This window comes from Gekko japonicus, unplaced genomic scaffold (assembly GCF_001447785.1).
Source record: "Gekko japonicus isolate JY-2015 unplaced genomic scaffold, Gekko_japonicus_V1.1 scaffold1945, whole genome shotgun sequence".
NCBI classification, from domain to species: Eukaryota; Metazoa; Chordata; class Lepidosauria; order Squamata; family Gekkonidae; genus Gekko; species Gekko japonicus.
In genome coordinates, this window is record NW_015171562.1 from 202,797 (window position 1) to 220,775 (window position 17,979).

The 17,979-nt window shown below is 51.6% G+C and overlaps 1 protein-coding gene across 1 annotated transcript in view; it reads left to right on the forward strand.

The window, feature by feature from the left end:
* The window catches only part of UNC13C (unc-13 homolog C (C. elegans)), a 107,293-nt gene that overhangs the window by 5,432 nt on the left and 83,882 nt on the right, over positions 1–17,979 (forward strand). Inside the window, exons 2-3 of the mRNA XM_015419745.1 lie at positions 13,879–13,901; positions 14,452–14,513. Of these exons, the coding sequence (XP_015275231.1) occupies positions 13,879–13,901; positions 14,452–14,513 (85 nt within the window). The remainder of the gene's footprint in view (positions 1–13,878; positions 13,902–14,451; positions 14,514–17,979) is intronic.

Below are 17,979 nucleotides of genomic sequence, written 5' to 3' on the forward strand. Positions count from 1 at the left end.
TAGTCTCTCTTTTTCTGGGTCCCTCATGTTGCTTTCTTCAGTATCAAGAGAGAGCCTTAACAGTGGCAGCTAGGAAAGTGTAAAACATGTTGAGTTGGGGCGGTTCAGTGTGTGGGACTTTCCTGTGCAGATTCTCAAGGTTGCGCCTGAGTTTGCACATCCTGTTACTGCTCTTGTTCCTGTTGGGAACCTTGATGATGATGATTTCAAACTGGGCATGCACCTGGGATACCTTTCCCAGAAAGGTAGAGGTGGCCTTCCCTTTGGAATGTGCAGACCGCAAATATTCATAGCATCTCTAACACTAGGATTCCACTGCCTGTTTCTCTCATGCTCATAAAGATGATTTTTGGGGGGGAGAAATTAATCTCTGCCCATCATTTCTGTACAAAATTTCCAGTATCTTCCTGTTACTGCCTTGTCTGCCTCAGCTTTCCACATTTGGGACTGAAACCCTCGTTGCCTTGGCGAGGGTTCAGCTCTGTGGGAACTCAGCCCCAGGCCCACTTAGCCACCATTTGATTCAAGCAACTGCTCTCTAATAGGTTTTCCTGGGAATAGGTCTGGTTTCGGTGGAGCACACTTTCAGAACCTGAACGGGCTTAGATCCAAGCACTTTGGCTTACCTGATTTGCGGACAGGCTTGTAAACCATTTAAGTGCGTGTAAGCGCGCCATGTAAGGATTTGCAGGAAGGCACAGCAAAGCAGAAGAACCTGTTCAGATTTCCCTGGACACAGGCCCTTGCGATCAAGCAATTTTTCTCTGTTGCTCTTCAGAAGTCAACTTGTATACTTATAATCACTTATGCTTTTCAGCCTTAAATTGACATTTCAGAACTGGCTAGTGCACCTTGAAGATCCATGGCTTCTTGATGAAAATGTGTCCTCGTGTATTTCCCAGAGCTGAGAATGTAGCAGGGCATGAGTGTCACCATCGAGGGCATCTTTAGAAACCACAGGGTTCTTTCAGGTGTGGAAAGGAGCAGACGTTTCTGTTTCACTGCTTAGGTGAAAAGCAGATTCCCCCCTTTTTCTTAATCAGTGCATTTTGGAAGTGAAAGAGCAGTCAGTATTTAGATGCAGTGAAATAGTGTCCCACCTCTTCCTGAGTTATCACTTGGACTTGAGAGAGCCTCACTGTGGAAACTTTAGCTGGAGCTGAACGGACGCTGTGCTGTCCAAGGGTCACGGAAGCCCCACAAACTCACATTTGTGGCTCTGTCACACCCTTCCCCCTTGCCCATTGAACCAAGCACATCTAATAGGCCCTGGTCACACGGGAGGATTTGCCCCATGAAACGGACGGGTCGAGGGTGCATCAAAAGGGCGCGATCAGAGGCCAACATCTGGCAAGTGTCGCGCCCCCGCCCCCAACCCGTCCCTTCCGGCCAAAAACGCGGATCAAAAAGGTACTAGAGAAAATGTAGTACCTACCGGAAGATCCGCAGCAAGGACGGGCGTGGGATTGCGGACGCGCTGGCAGTCCATGTTATTCGAGGGACTGCCGGACTGCGCATGCGCACGAATACTCCAGCAGCCTTGGCTCGCCCGTCTTTGCCTCGCTTCCCCTGGCCATGTGATCGCACCGGAAAGAGTATGCGTGGCAGCTCGGGGGAAGCGTCTGATCCCGATGCTGCGCTTTCCTTTGGCGCGGCTCTAAGAAGCCGCACTTCCGGCGAGGCTTTTCCCGCCGGTGTTACCGGGACCCATCGAGCAGTGTGAAGTAACTGCAGATCACAAAAGAGCTGATCTGAAGATCGTGCAAAAGATGGGATGCTTGGCTCAACCTGACGGTTGTTTTCTAACTTCAAATGGAATGGGAAGTGGTAGCAGAACTTCTCCAGTCAGAATGCCATCGAGGCCCCCCCCCCCACAGCCCAGAAGCCAGGCAGCGGCTCCTGAGCCAGGGTTTGCTCTCTGTCGGGCAGCGCGTGTCGGGTTGCCCTGGGGAGCTGCAGTGGCAGTAGGTCCTTGTGTCTGGTCATCGCTGGCAGCTCCCTCAGAGTCAAGACAGTCATGAGACTATGGCAGGATGAACCACAGAAGTGTGTGGCTAAGGCGGCTGCCTCTGACTCGGGTGTGTTGTTGGTTTCTTGTTTGGTGGATTAGTGACTCTGCAAGATTGGACTGGTTCCCTGGTTTCTGAACTAGGAGCTCTTAGGGGAACATTGATTTGTGCTGCACTTCTCAGTGGGCTACGGTTTGTCCAACAGAAAGATTTGATGCCAGAGAGCCTGGGAGGAGACAAGCCACTGGGTGTGTGAGGAGAAGGGCCTGTCCGATCAATTGTCTCCTGTCACTGCGTATGGATTTTGTTAGGGAGACTGCAGTTTGGGAGGACTGTGTAGCCAGCCAGCTCTGGTGGATGCAGCTCTCTCTTTTTGGAGTGGTGGTAGCTGGAAGGGAGGAGAAGAATTCACAGGTGGTCTAGGAGGAAGGGTAAAGCTGTTCCCATCTTTCTTGCACAGGCCAGCTCCTGCCCTCAAACCTATCTGCCGCTGGGTGATGCTGCACTAGAGTGGCAGCAAAGGCTCCATGGGCAGTGTGGGCAGAAGTAAGTTGACTCGGGCCCTGCTTGGCTGCTCTCACTTTGGGGGGATGTGTGTGTGTGTGTGTGTGTGTGTGCTTGAGATACTGCAAAGTGAATACTCATGATGCAGGTGAGGTCAGTGTGTGGAGAGGTGAGTAATGAAGCTTTGCACAGAACACTTGACCTCTAAGTTTGGCCAGGGTGGCATCTTGATGGGAAGCAGATAGGGGATGATGTTTTTTATCTCAGAAGTGTTGCACGATAGATTGTGATGCAAATTCTGTGCAAATACCTAATTTCCCTCACCTTCGTACACACGTTGTTTGCTCAAGATGTATAGAGGTGGGGTGTGAGGTACAACCTGGCCCCAAACAGGCTTGCCTCCAAGTCCAGGCACTTCTGCAGGCTGGCAACTGATCACCTTTGCTGCAAAGCAAGCCCTCACATTTCTGAAAAATCTCTGCTTGCCGTTCCATCCACCTACCGGCTATTTTAACCGCCCACGTATCACTCTTTTTTAAAGAGTTATATTTGGTTCCATGTTGAGCCACCTATGGCTCTGGAGCTGTAGGTTGCAGAATTCTGAAATAGACCGTTGGCAAACATAAACCTTTATATTGGCCTTACAAACCCAGAAACGTGATGAACCCCCCCCTCCAGATTAGGTCCCACTTGGGGGTCCTTTGGGGTCCATGCTGACAGGAGGAAGGGCAGATCCCCTCCTCCTCCTCCGTGGTGGTGGTGGTGCATGGGGGCCTTTGGTTTGTTCAGCCATTGCTGCCCTTCCTTCAGGAGCGTGCTCTGGTCATAGGAGTGGGTGTCAGCCGCTGTACGAAACGCACCACTCCCATTGCCTGGTCAATCCAATCCAGAGTGCTGGTCCTTACCTGTGAAGCCATACCTCTCAGCCTTGGGACCAGGATATTTCAAGGACTTCCTCATGTTGGTTCGCTCAGCCCCAGATGCCAGAGAAAACGTAATTGTTTCCCCAGGCATTTGGTTGAGAAGTGTGCTTTTCTTCTTCCTCTTTCACCTTGGTGCCCTAATCTGTCTGGTTGTTTTGCCCTTAAACAGTTGTGCTTGCTCAGGATTTTTTTTTTAATTATTGTTATTTATGTTTTATTGATCCTGATCTACTTTAGGTTGAGTTCTATATGAGTATGTTAATTTCTGGCTTGCATGGTGACATTTTGTTGATGTTATTGGTGTTTAGTTTTAAATTGTTTGTTGTGTTAGGGTACATGAAAGCCATGTTGAGAGCCATCCTGCTGGGAGTTCAGTGTACAAATGGGTTAGTTGAATTCATGAGAAATTATTTAGGTGCACAGAGCAACTATACCAAATCTTTCTGCAGCGTAGATCCGGAGTGGTGTATTTCAGTAACAACTTTTTGAATTCATCTTATTTTGTTTATTAATAGTCATGCATTAAACGTCATGTGTGCACACCCGGTTTCCCTTGCAAATGACAGAGAACTGCTGCTTCCAGATGTTTGCACTGTGAATTCCCTCTCCCTTAGTGCTTCTGAGAGCCCCTCCATATTTTTGTGCCATAGGGTTAGTCGTGCCACTTGATCAGTTGGCTGGGCTCCTGTCCTCAGTGGGCTTGCTTAGTATTGGCCAGGTGGATGAGGGAGGACGCTTTTCCCTCTCTGGTTGCTCTTTGCTGGTGGGCTGCTGAGAGGCTGCCCTTGACCCTGGGCCCACTCCCTGGCCACCAGCCTTCCCTCCCCGTTCTGTACCAGGGCCCGAGTCGGTCCTGCTCTCAGGTGTGGTGTCCACAGGATCAGCTTACTGAGGAGTTTTCCCTGTATGCAGCTCCCCTTCTCTCCTCCACCCCCTGCACCTCCTGGGCACCTTTGAAAAAGCCTCTTCATTCTCCACCACCCTATTGTAGCTTGTGAGTTTGTGTTGGCATAAAGCTGTCTGGTCAAGACCAGGCACTAGCCCAAAAGGGAGATGAAGCTTTGTTTGGGCTTCAGAATGCAGTACCAGATTGTGGAGTAACACTGCCCCCTCCCCCAGTTTTTAATCACAGGAAACCTGTCTCAATTACCTGCTAAATTCCAGCTATAGAAATGCTAATACCTGGCTGGGAGAGTTCACTGAAGAATGGGGGGGGGGGGCCCTCCTGTAGATTTTCCAGAATGCCTTCCAGGAGGGCTCCCGGGATGCATCTGCATGCCCCAGGATGCACCTGGGTGTCCCAGGGTCCACCTGTGACCTGGGCGGACCAGGTCAAAAGGGGTGGAGAGAGGGATGTGCAATGGGTGGAGTGCTTCCTCCAGGGAGGAAGGGTCGCTTGGTGCTGGTCCTTGGGAGAGAACAGACTGCTGAGCTCTGGTCTGCAGCCTGACAGCCATTTTTGACCATGCGGTCTGATGAAGAAGGCCTGCAGGAAACCAGAAGGTAATGAAAGAGCTTTAGAGAATGTGTAACTTTCTAAGACTAGGTGCCTACCCTATGGTTACATCAGTTAGGGTACGTTTAGAGGAGAGGGGAAGAGGATGCGTTTATAACCACCTTTCTTTTGTTCTTCTGTGTGCTGACTTGGGTGTGGTGCTAAAGCCTGGCTGTAAACGTTTTCTTTTAAAATAAATATTTTACTCTTTGATGCTAGTGGCGGTTCTTTGTACCACATAGCTCCCCAACTGCTGTTGGATGCGCTACAGTATAAAAGGGGGCCCCAAGGGGGATGGAGGAGGTCAGGGTGCAAACAGCCAACCCTCCAGGGGGAGACCCAAAGCTGCCTTTGGTCCCTGTGGTAACCCAGGCGCTGGGGAGCAGGAGACCTTGAGGCCAGGCCTTAGAACTGAGAAGGGGAGTCAGGAGTCTGTCCCTCCTGGCAGGGAGACCCCAAAAGGACAGTGGTGGCAGGGCTACCCTAGTGGAAGGAAGAGGAGGAGAGGAGGTTGGGTTTCTCCCCCATGGCCCTTCACTACCCGAAGGAGTCTCAGAGCGGCTTGCAAACTCCTTCCCCTTCCCCTCCCCACAACAGACAGACACCCTCTGGGAGGAAGTGGAATAGCCCCCTCCAGGAGGGGCAACCAAGAGAAGGAGGGGGCAGGACAGGCTCTGTAGGTCCAGCAGGCGTCTGTTCCACCACCCGGACCAGGGCAGTCTCCGTGATGGCCCACTGGGAATGGTGTGAGAGAAGGCTGTGCCTAACAGACCACCTGCGGCATCCCTTGCAGCAGTGCCGCCGCCGCGTGCAGGGCCCTGCCTGCCTGCGGGTGGAAGGCTGGTCCTCCGTCAGTCAATTCAGCCTGTTCAGGTGTGCTGAGGGAAGCCAGGCCTTGTGAAGAGTTTCCAGGCTCCACTGCAGTTCTTGGGATCAGGCAGGCCTTCCCCTTTCTCAGGAGTAGTTTGGAGAGGAAATTGGGCAGCAGGCCATTACACCCCAGAGGGACCGATCCCCCTACTTAGGGGGCTGAAGGGTATTTCCAGATCACTGGTGATCCTCTGGGTAAGGGTTTGAGTTGTTTTTTAAACTCTACAGGGTGTCAGTTCCTTGATGTATTGATTGACTGAGACGAGCATTAGTCATAGAAGCTACTTTGGCATGCAGCACAGTGATGGGTTTCACACCTGCACTGAGCCTCGAGTCAGAAACTTCCAGGACTGGTTGGGGTTGAAATCAGACACTGACTTAAAAACTAGTGATGCCTAAATAATTTGGAGGCACGGGCACCAAGTCATACGCCCAGACAGCCCCGCCCAGACATCCCTGCACGCCTTTCACAGTCGCCTCTGCTTTGCCCGCTGACGTCTGCAGGGGCCCGGGTCTGACACGTGTGGAAGCAGCCACACGCACGTGGGCTTTCGGAGGGGCCCCAGTGATCCTCCCCCGTGCCGTGCAGAAGGGGGAGAGACGGGGAGGCCCCCGTGGTTCTTGTGAGTGGGCTAATCTTCACGGTGGCTGGTGAGCAACAAGCTGTTCGTGGATGGTAATTTCACCGTGACCTTCTCCAGATCAGACAAGTGGCTCTCGTGCCTCCTGATGCAGAAGCTTCCGCAATCTCTCCCCAACATCCTCCTGGCTGCTCCAAGCAACAGAACGTCCTTTAGGCAAAGCTGCTCCCATACGCTGCACTGGAGTGATAATTTTAGAATCTATTATTCCTGCATGGCTTCCTTTGTGCTGATGTGGCTGATTTTGATGTTTTTATTGGGCCTTCCTTGTTACCTCTTTATTTCTCCCTCCTAGCAATCAGGCACTAATTAGGGAATTGTTCGGATCAAGCTACCCGCCGCCTATGACCAAACACCCACAATTACAAGCGGAGCAGCTGTGCTGGGAAATTTATTCCATGGCGTCCTGTCTCCAGGGGGTTTTGTTACCAAGAAAAAGTCAGTTATTGGGCTTGGCTTCTTCCCGAACAAAGACTTTAGAAAACAGTTCGTTAATGTTCCCTCATCGTATTTGCCACACAGATTCCTTGATGGTCAGGGCTTTAGTGTGTGTGCGTGCGTGTGTGTGTTTACAACAGCTACTAGGAAATGCTCTGGAGTGCTGAGAACGTGGAGACCATAAGTGTGGTGTGCTGCCTGGCTGGAGTTCTGCGGTCTGTATCAGATGAAGGGGGCCGGCCGGCTCTGGAGGGAGGAGTTTGCAGCTCATTTGCCATTATGAGTATCCGCACCACACCCTCCCGTCCAAACACACTGGTGTGGTAAGGAGCTGCAGAAGGAATGGCCCCAATTATGCACAAGGCTCCTCTGTTGGTGCTCTAAGGCTTGATTGAAGCAGCATGTAAGTTGTAACTTAATGGCTGTCTTATGTAAGCAGCCTGGAGAACAGTCCCTAACTGCAGCAGGCTCTTTGCTGAGCCTGGTGTGATGTCACCGTGTTCACAACAGCCCGTTCTGTTGCAGGATCATAGATCATGCCGTCTCACATTATGCATCTCTACCCCCCACCCCGCCCTTACTTAATCACAGGCCCACACATCAACCCTCTCTGTTTTAATTAAGATGGTCTAATTGAATGGGCTTATTTACATGGCTGGGTTTAATTGTGATGCAGCAGTGTAATTTCCACAGGTGGCTTTGTCCTCTATTAGTCGTGTACCATCACCACCATGCAGACTAGAGGGGCAACGGCCTGTCTCTTGGCACTGGAGACCGGCGGGCAGCAGTCCAGTGGGGAGATCTTGTACTGTTATGTCTCTGGCCTGCCCTGAGGACTGGGCTGCTGTCAGAATGAGAACAGAGAGGCTCTGGTGACAAATGTGACTTTATGGGCTCGTGCAGGGAAATAATTGTCTGTCTGACTTTCCCCCCTACTTGTTTTCCTAGGTGTGAAACATCAGCCAGGTCTGCAGCTCTGCCAGGACTTTCTCTGCCTGGCAGACAATTGTAGCTAGGGTGTCCATCAATGCTCCCTCTCAGCTGTGGAGTCTTGTGAGCAAAAATTCTACTTTGTGAGCTACTGGCATTAAAGTTGTGAACAAGCAACTTGGCTGCTGCAGAGATTAGTTTGCTCTGGAGCCACCCTTCCTGAGCAAAGACTCAAATCTCTGAGCCGGAGGCTAGAAGACTACGAACTAGCTCACACTAACTCAGCTTAGAGGGAACCCTGGTGTCCGTGCTGGTCTACAGTTGCTGGGACCAGGTCATTCACTTTTCTCTTTTGCTCTCTCAGGCTGCATTGCATCTTCCCCTTCAGAGCCCACGGGCAGAGGTCAGACGACCAACACCCAGGGGCAAAGGCTTATTTGACCATGGTTCAGGCCCAAAGGTGGTGGCTTTGTGTGTGTGTGTGTGTGTGTGTGTGTTCATGGCTCTTCTTGTGTAGCTCTACTGTGTTTGGGTGCAAAGACTGATGGTTGACTCAAATTCTGACCACACACAACATCCTTAAATCCACACACATACATACTACAGACCAGCATGTTTTGGGGTCTGAGGTATCGGCATTCACGTAACCCTGATGACCTTCCAGATTTGGGGGTGGAGCTGGCATGAAGCTAGGCACCACAAGGCCCAAGCTTATGCTTCGTCTGAACTATAAAGTCTGTTTGCATTCTATCCCACCTGTACTCCACAGAGCTCAGGAGTGGGTACATGTAGTCCCCCCTCCCCTTTGAGTTAGGCTAATGATGAGTGGCTGGCTGAGAATTTGAGCCACGTTCTCCCGTACCCCCCTTTGGAACTCTTAGGCACGATGCTGCGCTGGTTCTCCAACAGAGCGCACTTTTCTCCTTTGCAGCAGCAGATCCTTTTTTCATTCTCCCTGGGGTGCCGGAGCAGGGGGAATTTTATTCCTCTGCTGGCCCTTCTGGGAGCCTCAGCATTGAGGTAAAGGCAGAGTGTTGTTGTTGTGTGTGTGTAGCCTGGAAGGGCCCGACATGGCATCGTCTGTCCCGCAGGCGGAGGGTCTCTCTCCCTCGCCCTTGTCTGTCCTGCCTTGCGGCAGCTCCCCAGTCTGCCCTTAGAGTCCGCGGTTGGTCGGCAACACGTTGTGCACAGAGTAGCTGCAATTAGTCACTTCTTTAAAACATTTATACGCCACCTCTCCGTAAAAATGCCCGTGGCACTCCACAGTGTCCAAATTAAAATGCCTCTAACAAGACATTAAACCTGAGCATTAACTTGAAAGTAACATAATCCCAATTTATAAATGAAGAAATAAAAACAGCAGTGGAACAGTCTTGTTCATAGCAGCAGCAACACCAGTAAATTGAAATATTGCTAGTAAACAATCACAATCCAGTAGCAAAGAGCAAGAGTCCAGTAGCACCTTAAAGACTAACGACATTTTTGACAGGGGGAGGAGCTTTCGTGAGTCACCGCTCACTTCTTTAGATACTGCTAGAATGTGAGTCCACGTGAGTCCTTCTGTCCCTACATATTGGAAAGTGGAGTGATTTCAGATTCCAAATGACAATAGCAGCAGTGATTGGATATAAGGTGTGATATGGAGAAGGGTCGTAGCTCTTAGCTCTTCTTGGCAACTAACAGCCACCCCCCATCTATATGTTATAAGGAGTTCTCGCTTGTACCCAGTATTGGCCTTCGATTGTCTTGAAGGTGCCACTGGACTCAAATGCCATTCTCACATCTACATGTTAACATTTGTATTTGTATGCTAATCTTGCCTTAATCCAATCTCAGCTACAGTCGCCCAGTTCTTATGCATCTTGACTCTAGCCTTGGTCCTTCTTGACAACCAACCCCACCCCACTCCCTATATGTAATGGTTGAAGAGATTCTGTTCTCTGTATCTGAAGAAGTGTGCTTGCACACAAAAGCTTATACCTTGAATTAAACTTTGCTGGTCTTAAAGGTGCCACTGGACTCAAACTTTGTTCTACTTTTAGGTCACCAACTGACTGTCCTGGAAGGTTAAAATGTTCCCTCACTGCTCAGTTCAGAATAATAAAACTATTTGAGACAATAAAATTTGGAATACATTAACCAGCAATAAAACCAGACTAGGCGCTAAAAGCAACCTTAGAAGCCAGCAGTTGACATTGTCTGCCAAACTCTTCTCTGGATTAAAAGCTCTCAAAGGAGGAGGAGAGTATATTGCATCACCAAGAGGAGGCTTGGGTAAGGAAAAATCTCTTGTCACTGGAAACTGGACAGCTTTACTTAGAGCTAACTCTAAAACCAGGCCTGGAGCTGGATCCAAGAGAGCCTGGAGTTGTCCAGCCCCCATATGACTGAGCTCTTTGCCCAAGGAGAGGATATTTCCTGACATAGACCTTGAAGGTCCAAGAAAAGCCTCTTGAAGGGGTTTCATGGGCTCCTTGTTCAAGGCAGACAGCCTTCCCCCCCCCCTTTTTAATGAAATTTTGGCCGTTTCCTGGACCGAGCTGAGCAGTCCCCCCCCCCAATGAGATAGGTAGTCTCTGGTGGGGCATGATAAAGTCCAGCAGGCTCTCTGTCCCCACGTTCAGTCCACTCAGCTGAAATTCATCTTCTCCCCAAGTAACAAGCTTCTCCTCATCTTCTCACCAAGTAACAAGCTTCCTAATCTAAAATTTAACTAATTTTATTCGAAATATTTACTGCCTTTCTGCATTCTTGTTAGAGGCTGTTCACAATATAATAAAACAAATATAAATTCATAAAAGAAACATAAAAATTAAACCCCCAAAACTGAAAACACCAGATATTAAGAATAGCCACAACAGCAAATATCACAATAAACTGGTAAAGCAGCTGTATTGGAGTACAGTCAGTCAGTAGAGGAGTTATCTCCTAAATACGAGCTTTGGAACCCAGCTGAGGAGGGTCCAACCCCTGCTGTCCCTCCTCAGCCAGGTATATGTCTGCAATCCCAAGTCAAAATCGTGTGAGTAAGGATACAGCTGCTGCAGCCCCCATCCTGAAGAGGTGGTCTGCCTTCCAAAGACAGTGATGGAGCTTATCCAGGACTTCACAGAGAGAGGAGACGGTGGTTACCAAGCGTGCCAGGGAGAAGGTGCCTCCAGTTGCTTTTGCATCCCAGTGTCCTGCTATAGCATAATTCACTTGGTGTGAAGGTGAACTCATGCAGCAAAATACTGAGAGAAGATACTAATTGTAGAGAGCCACTAGTCTCAGTTCTCTTTAAATGAGGGCTCTTTAGTGGTAGCCGGAAAGATGCCCCGCTGTGTTCTTAACCGGTGACTCCACAGCTGAGGACGGCCCTGTAGACAGAGGAGCAGCCATGAAGGACACGCAAGAACCCTCCAGAGCCTCCAGGTGTCCCCCCCCCCCGGTGGATCCATTTGTCTTCTGACTCGTTAGGAGGTGCAAAAGGGCAGGTGCCTAATAGGCAGGGCTTTGTGATCTCAACAGTGGAACCATGATGATGATGACGGTGATGCTCAGTATCTCAGAGCAGTGTACTCAGCACCCTTCCAGTCCAGGGCAAAATGTTAACTCTAACCCTGCAGCTTCTTTGTTGCCCCTTCACAGTCCTTTTGTCCCTGAGGCAGCTCAGGGTGACACACGCTCTCCTCGCCGCCTCCTCCTCCTCCTCTCCTCCTCCTCCTCCTCCTCCTCCTCCTCTTCCTTGCCAGGATTCCATGGTGGTCGCTCAGGCTGTGTCAGAGTCACCCCGTGAGCTTCGTGTCTCGTGGAGGCTTGAGCCCAGGCATCCCTGGCCTTAGTCTGACTGACGCTCTGTGCTCGTGGCAGCAGCTCTCCCAGAAGACCTCGAGTCAGCTCTGGAAAGTCTTTCTTGCCACCTGTGTTGAAGCGTCCAGAACTGCGATCCCAGGTGCAGCTAAGACTGGCTCTGTTGGTCCAGTGGCAGCTCTGCACAGAAGTGTTCAAAAGTCTGCATCCCTTCACTGAGAAGAGCTGCTTAATGCTGCTTCACAGGCTGCAAACTTCCAACAAGCAAAGCGTATTTGTGGTGGAATAAGCATATATCCTTTCCACAGATGTCAGCGCCAGTAACAGCATGGAGACATTCACATGCCGCACACAACCTGCTTAAGGAAGAATGCGCACAAACCTGACTTGCCTCTCCCCTCCTGCACCAACTCCACTGATGTGTGAATGGATGCAGGCCTCTATGTATTAACTGGAGCTAGAGTGTGGGGGGAGGGGGGGCTAAACTCTGTCGTGGGATACCAGTTAATAGGGGGGCGGTTAGCGTGTGTGTGCTTGCATCCACACATCGTGGGCAGTCAAAGTTAGTGTTTAATGCATGAAGGGGGAGGGGAGGGGAGAGGGCCATAGGGTAGCCCAGCAGCAAGCACCTGTGATTGGAGGTGACGTCTGAATACAGCCCGCGTGTGTTTTGCCGATTGTGCGCCACTTGACTGTGCAGCAAGATCAAGGTTGTATGTGGGGAGTTAGAACCTCCTCGTGGGATGTTGTGAAACAGCTCCAGGGACAAAGAGAGGGAGTGGCCAGAAGATATTCCCTTTGCCTTCACTTCAGGCATGTTTTGTCTTGGAGCTGGTTTCGATTGGTGGACCATAATTGCGTGGAAGTATTTAAAAAAAAAGAAGCAAAGTGTATTAAGGTGACAGTTTTAGTGGCTATTTCACCTATGAGAAATGACCCTTACAAAGAAACATATTCTTCTTCTGCTAAGATCCATCCGACTCATGAAATTTTGAACCATTTCCATGATGTCAGTTTTTGAGTTGACACCTGCATACATATTTTTAATAATGTCAAAGGTGAGTTGGACCATCCTAGCTTCAGCCTTCTTCTGCACTGTGCAGGCCACGTCAGCCAATCCTTGGACGGGGACTGTGACAGTGATCAGAAAAACTGGTAGAAGAATCCAGACCCACGTGCTGATATAAAGTCCACATCCCAATGTTAACTGTAAGGCAGCACTAGAACTAACTGCTCATGCTTCACCTTGTTCTTGTGCGTTTTCTGAGTACCCTGAAGTACAGTTTAGTGTGGGATTCCTTGTGACTTTCCTTGTCTAGCTGCGTGATTGCAGGCAAAAGGCAGCTGCTCTGAGGGTCTCCTGTAGGACACGGATGTTGCCGTGGGAGTCCTGGGAGCAGCACAGGCCCTGCTCTTGCCCGGGGGCTGACTCCAGAGCCCCCCCCGGGGGCCCTTTGGGCCTGCAGCACATCCTTGGGCCCTTCGCATCCCCGTGACTCTCTGTGTGAGCCCAGCCTGCCCAGTCCTTTGAGGAATGCGGAAGCCGCATCCAGTTGCATCGGTGTGCAGACCATGGCCCTGTGCCATGGCAGCACGGCAGCTCCTCACATGCAGTGACAGCAGACAATGTGAAAACAGCCCACGGGGTGTGTGTGTGTGTGGCCTCTCATCCGAGCCTGCCACCTGCTTTCTCGATGCCACGTTGTGAGATGCTGGTATCTTACTCAAACCAGGAAGCAGTAAAAGGCAAGCATCGTAATGTTACTGAATGGGGATCTTTCCAATCTGAGAACAAGATGTTAAGCCGGGATTATCGGCTGGTTTATCAGTGAGCACAAACACCCCAGTGTGGGTTGTATGAATTTTACAGCATCTTTGAAAAACTGATTTGTTTCAGGGTGTTCTGAGGGCTGCCTTGGATATCAGTGACGTTTTATTGATGTAGGTCAAAAATTGCTTTTGAAAGTTCAACAGCATGCTGATTTTAGGCCTTCGGAAAATCCAAGGAGCCAGATCTTCTCCTTCAAGAGGAACTGCGGTGAAATGGGTACAAAGCATTGGCAGGGCTCCGCTGGCCAGTCATGATGCTGGGGGAGGGGAGGGGAGGGGAGCCCTCCTTCATGCTTCCTCAGAGAGTCGTAAAGCCAGGCCTGTAGTAGTGGCCTCGTGGCCAGTCCGTGGGCAGGACTGTAGCTGTTCTCTTTGAGCTGTACACAGTGTCTTGCAGACTCCTCGATCTAACCTTTATTCCCCCCCCTCTTCCAATTCTCTTTCAGACAGCAGTTCTGTGGATGAAAAGGTTCCAGACTCTCATATATTTTCTTGAAGGGTCGTGTCTTTTGTTGGCGTGTATTTTGTGACTAAGTTGACCTTTTTGGTCCCTCCATTTGAGTTGTTTGATGCGCATGTCTTCCCAGCTTTCCATGCTTCTGTCGTCCTTCCTTGGTGTGTTCCAAATGCCCTCCATTAATATGCAGAGTAAACCCTCACTGTTGTGGTTCTCTCCCGTCATAAGTTGTGCCAGCTCAGGGGTCTGCTACTCTCAAACCTGGTTCCTGGTTCCGCTGCCCTCCTGTGGCAATCGCCTGTGCTGCTGCTTGCACCCCAGGATTTAAAGGGAAACCTTTGGGGGTTTCTGGGCACAGCCAGTGTGGGTTTCTCTCTAAATGCTGAACGTTGCTCCGTTGTGGTGTTCTCGAACAAGAAGGACTTTAGCTTTGGCGTGGAGCTGGCCCTGCTTAGCATTTCCATACTAGGTGTTCTGTGTATGGTGCACTTTGTCCTCTCTGCTCAAGAAGACCTGCTGACTCTGCCCGAGTAACCGAGCTTTTCCTTCTTCTCCATTCAAGGCCCGCATAGTCAGTGGAGGTTCTTTGGAGGCTTCCAAGCTAGCAATCCAGGCCTTTGCTGGGTAAGTACGTAGCCCTGCCACAAGCTTTCTTTTCAAACAGTGGTATCCTTTATGTGACTGTTTCCTTCCAAAGCTAGTGCAAATGACCCATGGCAAAGGAGAAGACAGGTTCTTGGGAGAGACCTCGTGACGGATGGTCAGGAAAGGGTCTGGTGCTAACGGAGGAGCGGATACGGGTTTCCCCGGTCCTGCGGAGAGTATTCTAGGGGGGGGGCGGAGAGCTACTCCCAGGTGGGGTGGAACAGAGCCCTGAAGGCGAGGCCCCGGAGGGGGAGGAGGCGCCCTGTGACAGAGGCCTGTGGTTGTCCGTTCCGTGGACAGGAGAGAGGGATGAGTTTGGTGGAGGGAGGGAGTGCGGCTGCAGCTGGAGAGGAGGCCAGGAGGGAAGGGATGAGAGGCAGACCACAGGGACTGAGCAGTGACGGAAGGGGTTGGACTGCTTGGCTCGTGCTGTGCTGCTCCCCTCCGCCCCTTTCGCTCTCAAAGCCAAGCACAGCCCCAGGTCGGAAGGCAGAGGGATGCCAGCAGCAGCTGCCTTCCGTCCCAGCCGTCCGTCCGTCTGAGGACTGGAGGCCTTCCACCCTGGCCCTGTTGCCTTCGGGGGTGTGTGCGGGACCTCCCCTAGAAGGGACTTCTGCGTGTCCTGCAGGCGCCCTCCGGAGGGGCGCAATCCCAGAGGCGTCCTGGTCCTCGGGAGGGGAGGAGGATGTTCCGCAGCGGGGGGGGGCAGTCACCCGTATCAACTGCTCTTCGTGCCCCCCCCCTGCTGGAGGGACTCTACTTGGCTTTCCCCGGGGAACGTTGGGAAGGTATAGGAGCAGGCTTCGGGTGTACAGGCGCCACAGGACAGTGGCAGCCCTTTGCCTCGAGGCCCCAGCAGAGCCACAGTTCCGGCTGCCGGCTTAAGGAGCGGTTGGTCTTCAGGGGGACCCGTCACTTTGGCCTCCCGGAGCAGGAGAGATGCTCAGCAGATCAACCGCTCAGTCTCCATGGGGCCAAGTGAGGCAAAAGGGTGCCGTGTGTCACATTCCTGGTCATGGCAGAGGAGAACAAAAAAAGAGACCGCCTCCAAGCAATGTTTTTGTGAGAATGTTGCAAGGGGGTGGGTTGTTGTTGGGGGGCCTTCCCCTTCACCTATCCCGAGAACACCCCCTCGCCAGTGCTTGGACTGAAACCTGTACGGAGGCAGGAAAAATGCCCGGAACGTCATCCATTTGGCTCCCAGAAGTGTAACAGATCCCGAGTCTGTGATATGCTGTTCCATTTCTATTTAAAGAAAACAAATGTGTATAAAGCTAATCAGTTCCCAGAAATATCAAGAAGCGTGGAAATTATCCTTTGCAAAACAATGACCAAATCATTCAAAGCTGCGCCCTAAAACTCTGAGGGGCAGCTTGTGCCAGGGGCATAGGCCCACTCTCGTGTGGTCGCTCGAGGTCAAGTCGGGCGCTTGGCATCCTCTCCTGTTCCAGGAATGTCTCTGTGCCGCCCGGTCCCCCCTCGATATCCCCTCGTGGCTGATCTGGCTTCTCTTCCAGGGCAGAGGGGCTCTCTGCACTTCAATTGGGTCCAGCTGAGCAATTCCTCAGCCACATTAAGGGTGTCCAGATTTCAGTTATTTGATTTTCACTCTTGGACAGCTTCGCAGTGCTCAATCAATGTCACAGATTTCATACGCCTAGAACATCTTGCTCCTGTTTTCTCATCTAACCCCCCCCCCTTCCCCGAAATTCCCCTGCACTCCAGTTCTCTTTCTCTCTGTTCTTGGTAATTTCATTGCTCCCCTCTGCAGCCTGCTGGCAGCCCGATATTCCACTGCTGACTGTGGAGTCCAAAAATGTAGCCTATACAACACAGCTGTACATATATATAAAACGTAGCAAAGGAAGGCTGCTTGCAGAGGAGCAGATGCTGCGGAGCGGCATTTCATCCCTGGAGCAATCTGGCATGCTTTGGGAGGGAACGCGGTTTTACCGTGGCAGCCAGACAGTGGGCAACTTGATGCCCCAGGTTTGTGCCTGAGAGACCAGCCTTGGATGAGGTGGCCTCTAACATGGCCATCACCGGAGAGAGCCCTGGGAGCTCTGTGCGGGAGGCTGTTGCCGGACAGCCATTGAACAGATTCTTCTTCAAGCAAGGGAGAGAGCCAGCAGGGCGAGGCTAGAGTCTTGGACTAGGAGACCTGGGAGGACCCGGGTTCAAATCCCCGCTCCCCCGTGATGCTTGCTGGGGGACCTTGGGCCAGCCACGCCCCCTCAGCCTAACCCTCCCCGACAAAGTTGTTGCGAGCGAGGATGAGATGTGGGCGAGGAGAGCTGAGGAGACCCGCCTGACCCCTTAGAGGAAAGGGTTAGGGTTTGCTCAGGACGAATGGTTCCCCCTGCGCGGCTGGCAGACTGGTGGCCTCCAGAGGTGGGTTTCCGCTTCCCCGCAGTGTCGCAGGGGCTCCTCATCCTCTGACCTCGGCATGCAGGGAACAGGCCTGGACTGACTGGGGAGACCCAGGTGCAGAACCCCACAACGCGGAGGGCGCGAGGAGGCCCCAGGGCGGCAGCTGCCTTGAGTGCCCGCAGTCAGGCCTGCGTGGCAGGTGCTCCTCCTTTCCCACACCAGCAGGGCCTGGCTCGTACGGTGACTGGCACACGTGGACACGAAGGGGCTTCGGCGGGCGGGGCAGCTCCCCACCTCTGGCAAGGACTGCGCTCCTTTCGAGGGGTGGAGTGTGGGCAAGAGACACGTGCGATTTGGACCACAGCCAGCCACCCTCTCCAGTCTGCGCAGAGGAGGAGAAACTGAGCGTGCCCAAACCTACTCCCATCTGCCCCTGATGCCGTGTTAGTCCTCCTGGAACCACAATAGACACACACCCCCATCACACACACACAAAAAGGTACGTATAGAGACCTGGCTTGATCAGAAGGACCCAGGAATTACTATCAAGGGGAGGGAGGGAGGGGCTCTCCTGACTGTCCCACCAGTCAAAGAAACTTGTCTCGTTGGTGGCCCCACGATTACGGAACAGCCTCCCCAGGGAAGTGCACCTTGCCCGCCTCTCTTTAGATCTTTGGGAGGCAGCTGAGGATGATTTAGGGATGGATTTGATTAAAGCAGTCCTAGACTGTGGTTTTACATTTTGGTTTTATGTTTTTATGTAATCTATTTGATGTATTTTATTAAAATTGTAAGCTGCTTTGGGAGAGAAGGCCGCATGGAGTATAGAGACCTGGCTTGAGACGAGGGTTATCAGAAGGACCCAGGAATGACTATCACGGGGAGGGAGGGAGGGGCTCTCCTGACTGTCCCACCAGTCAAAGAAACTTACATTTTGGTTTTATGTTTTTATGTAATCTATTTGATGTATTTTATTAAAATTGTAAGCTGCTTTGGGAGAGAAGGCCGCATGGCGTAGCCCAATCTCGTCAGGTCTAGGAAGCTAAGCAGGGTCGGTTCTTGGAAGGGAGACTGC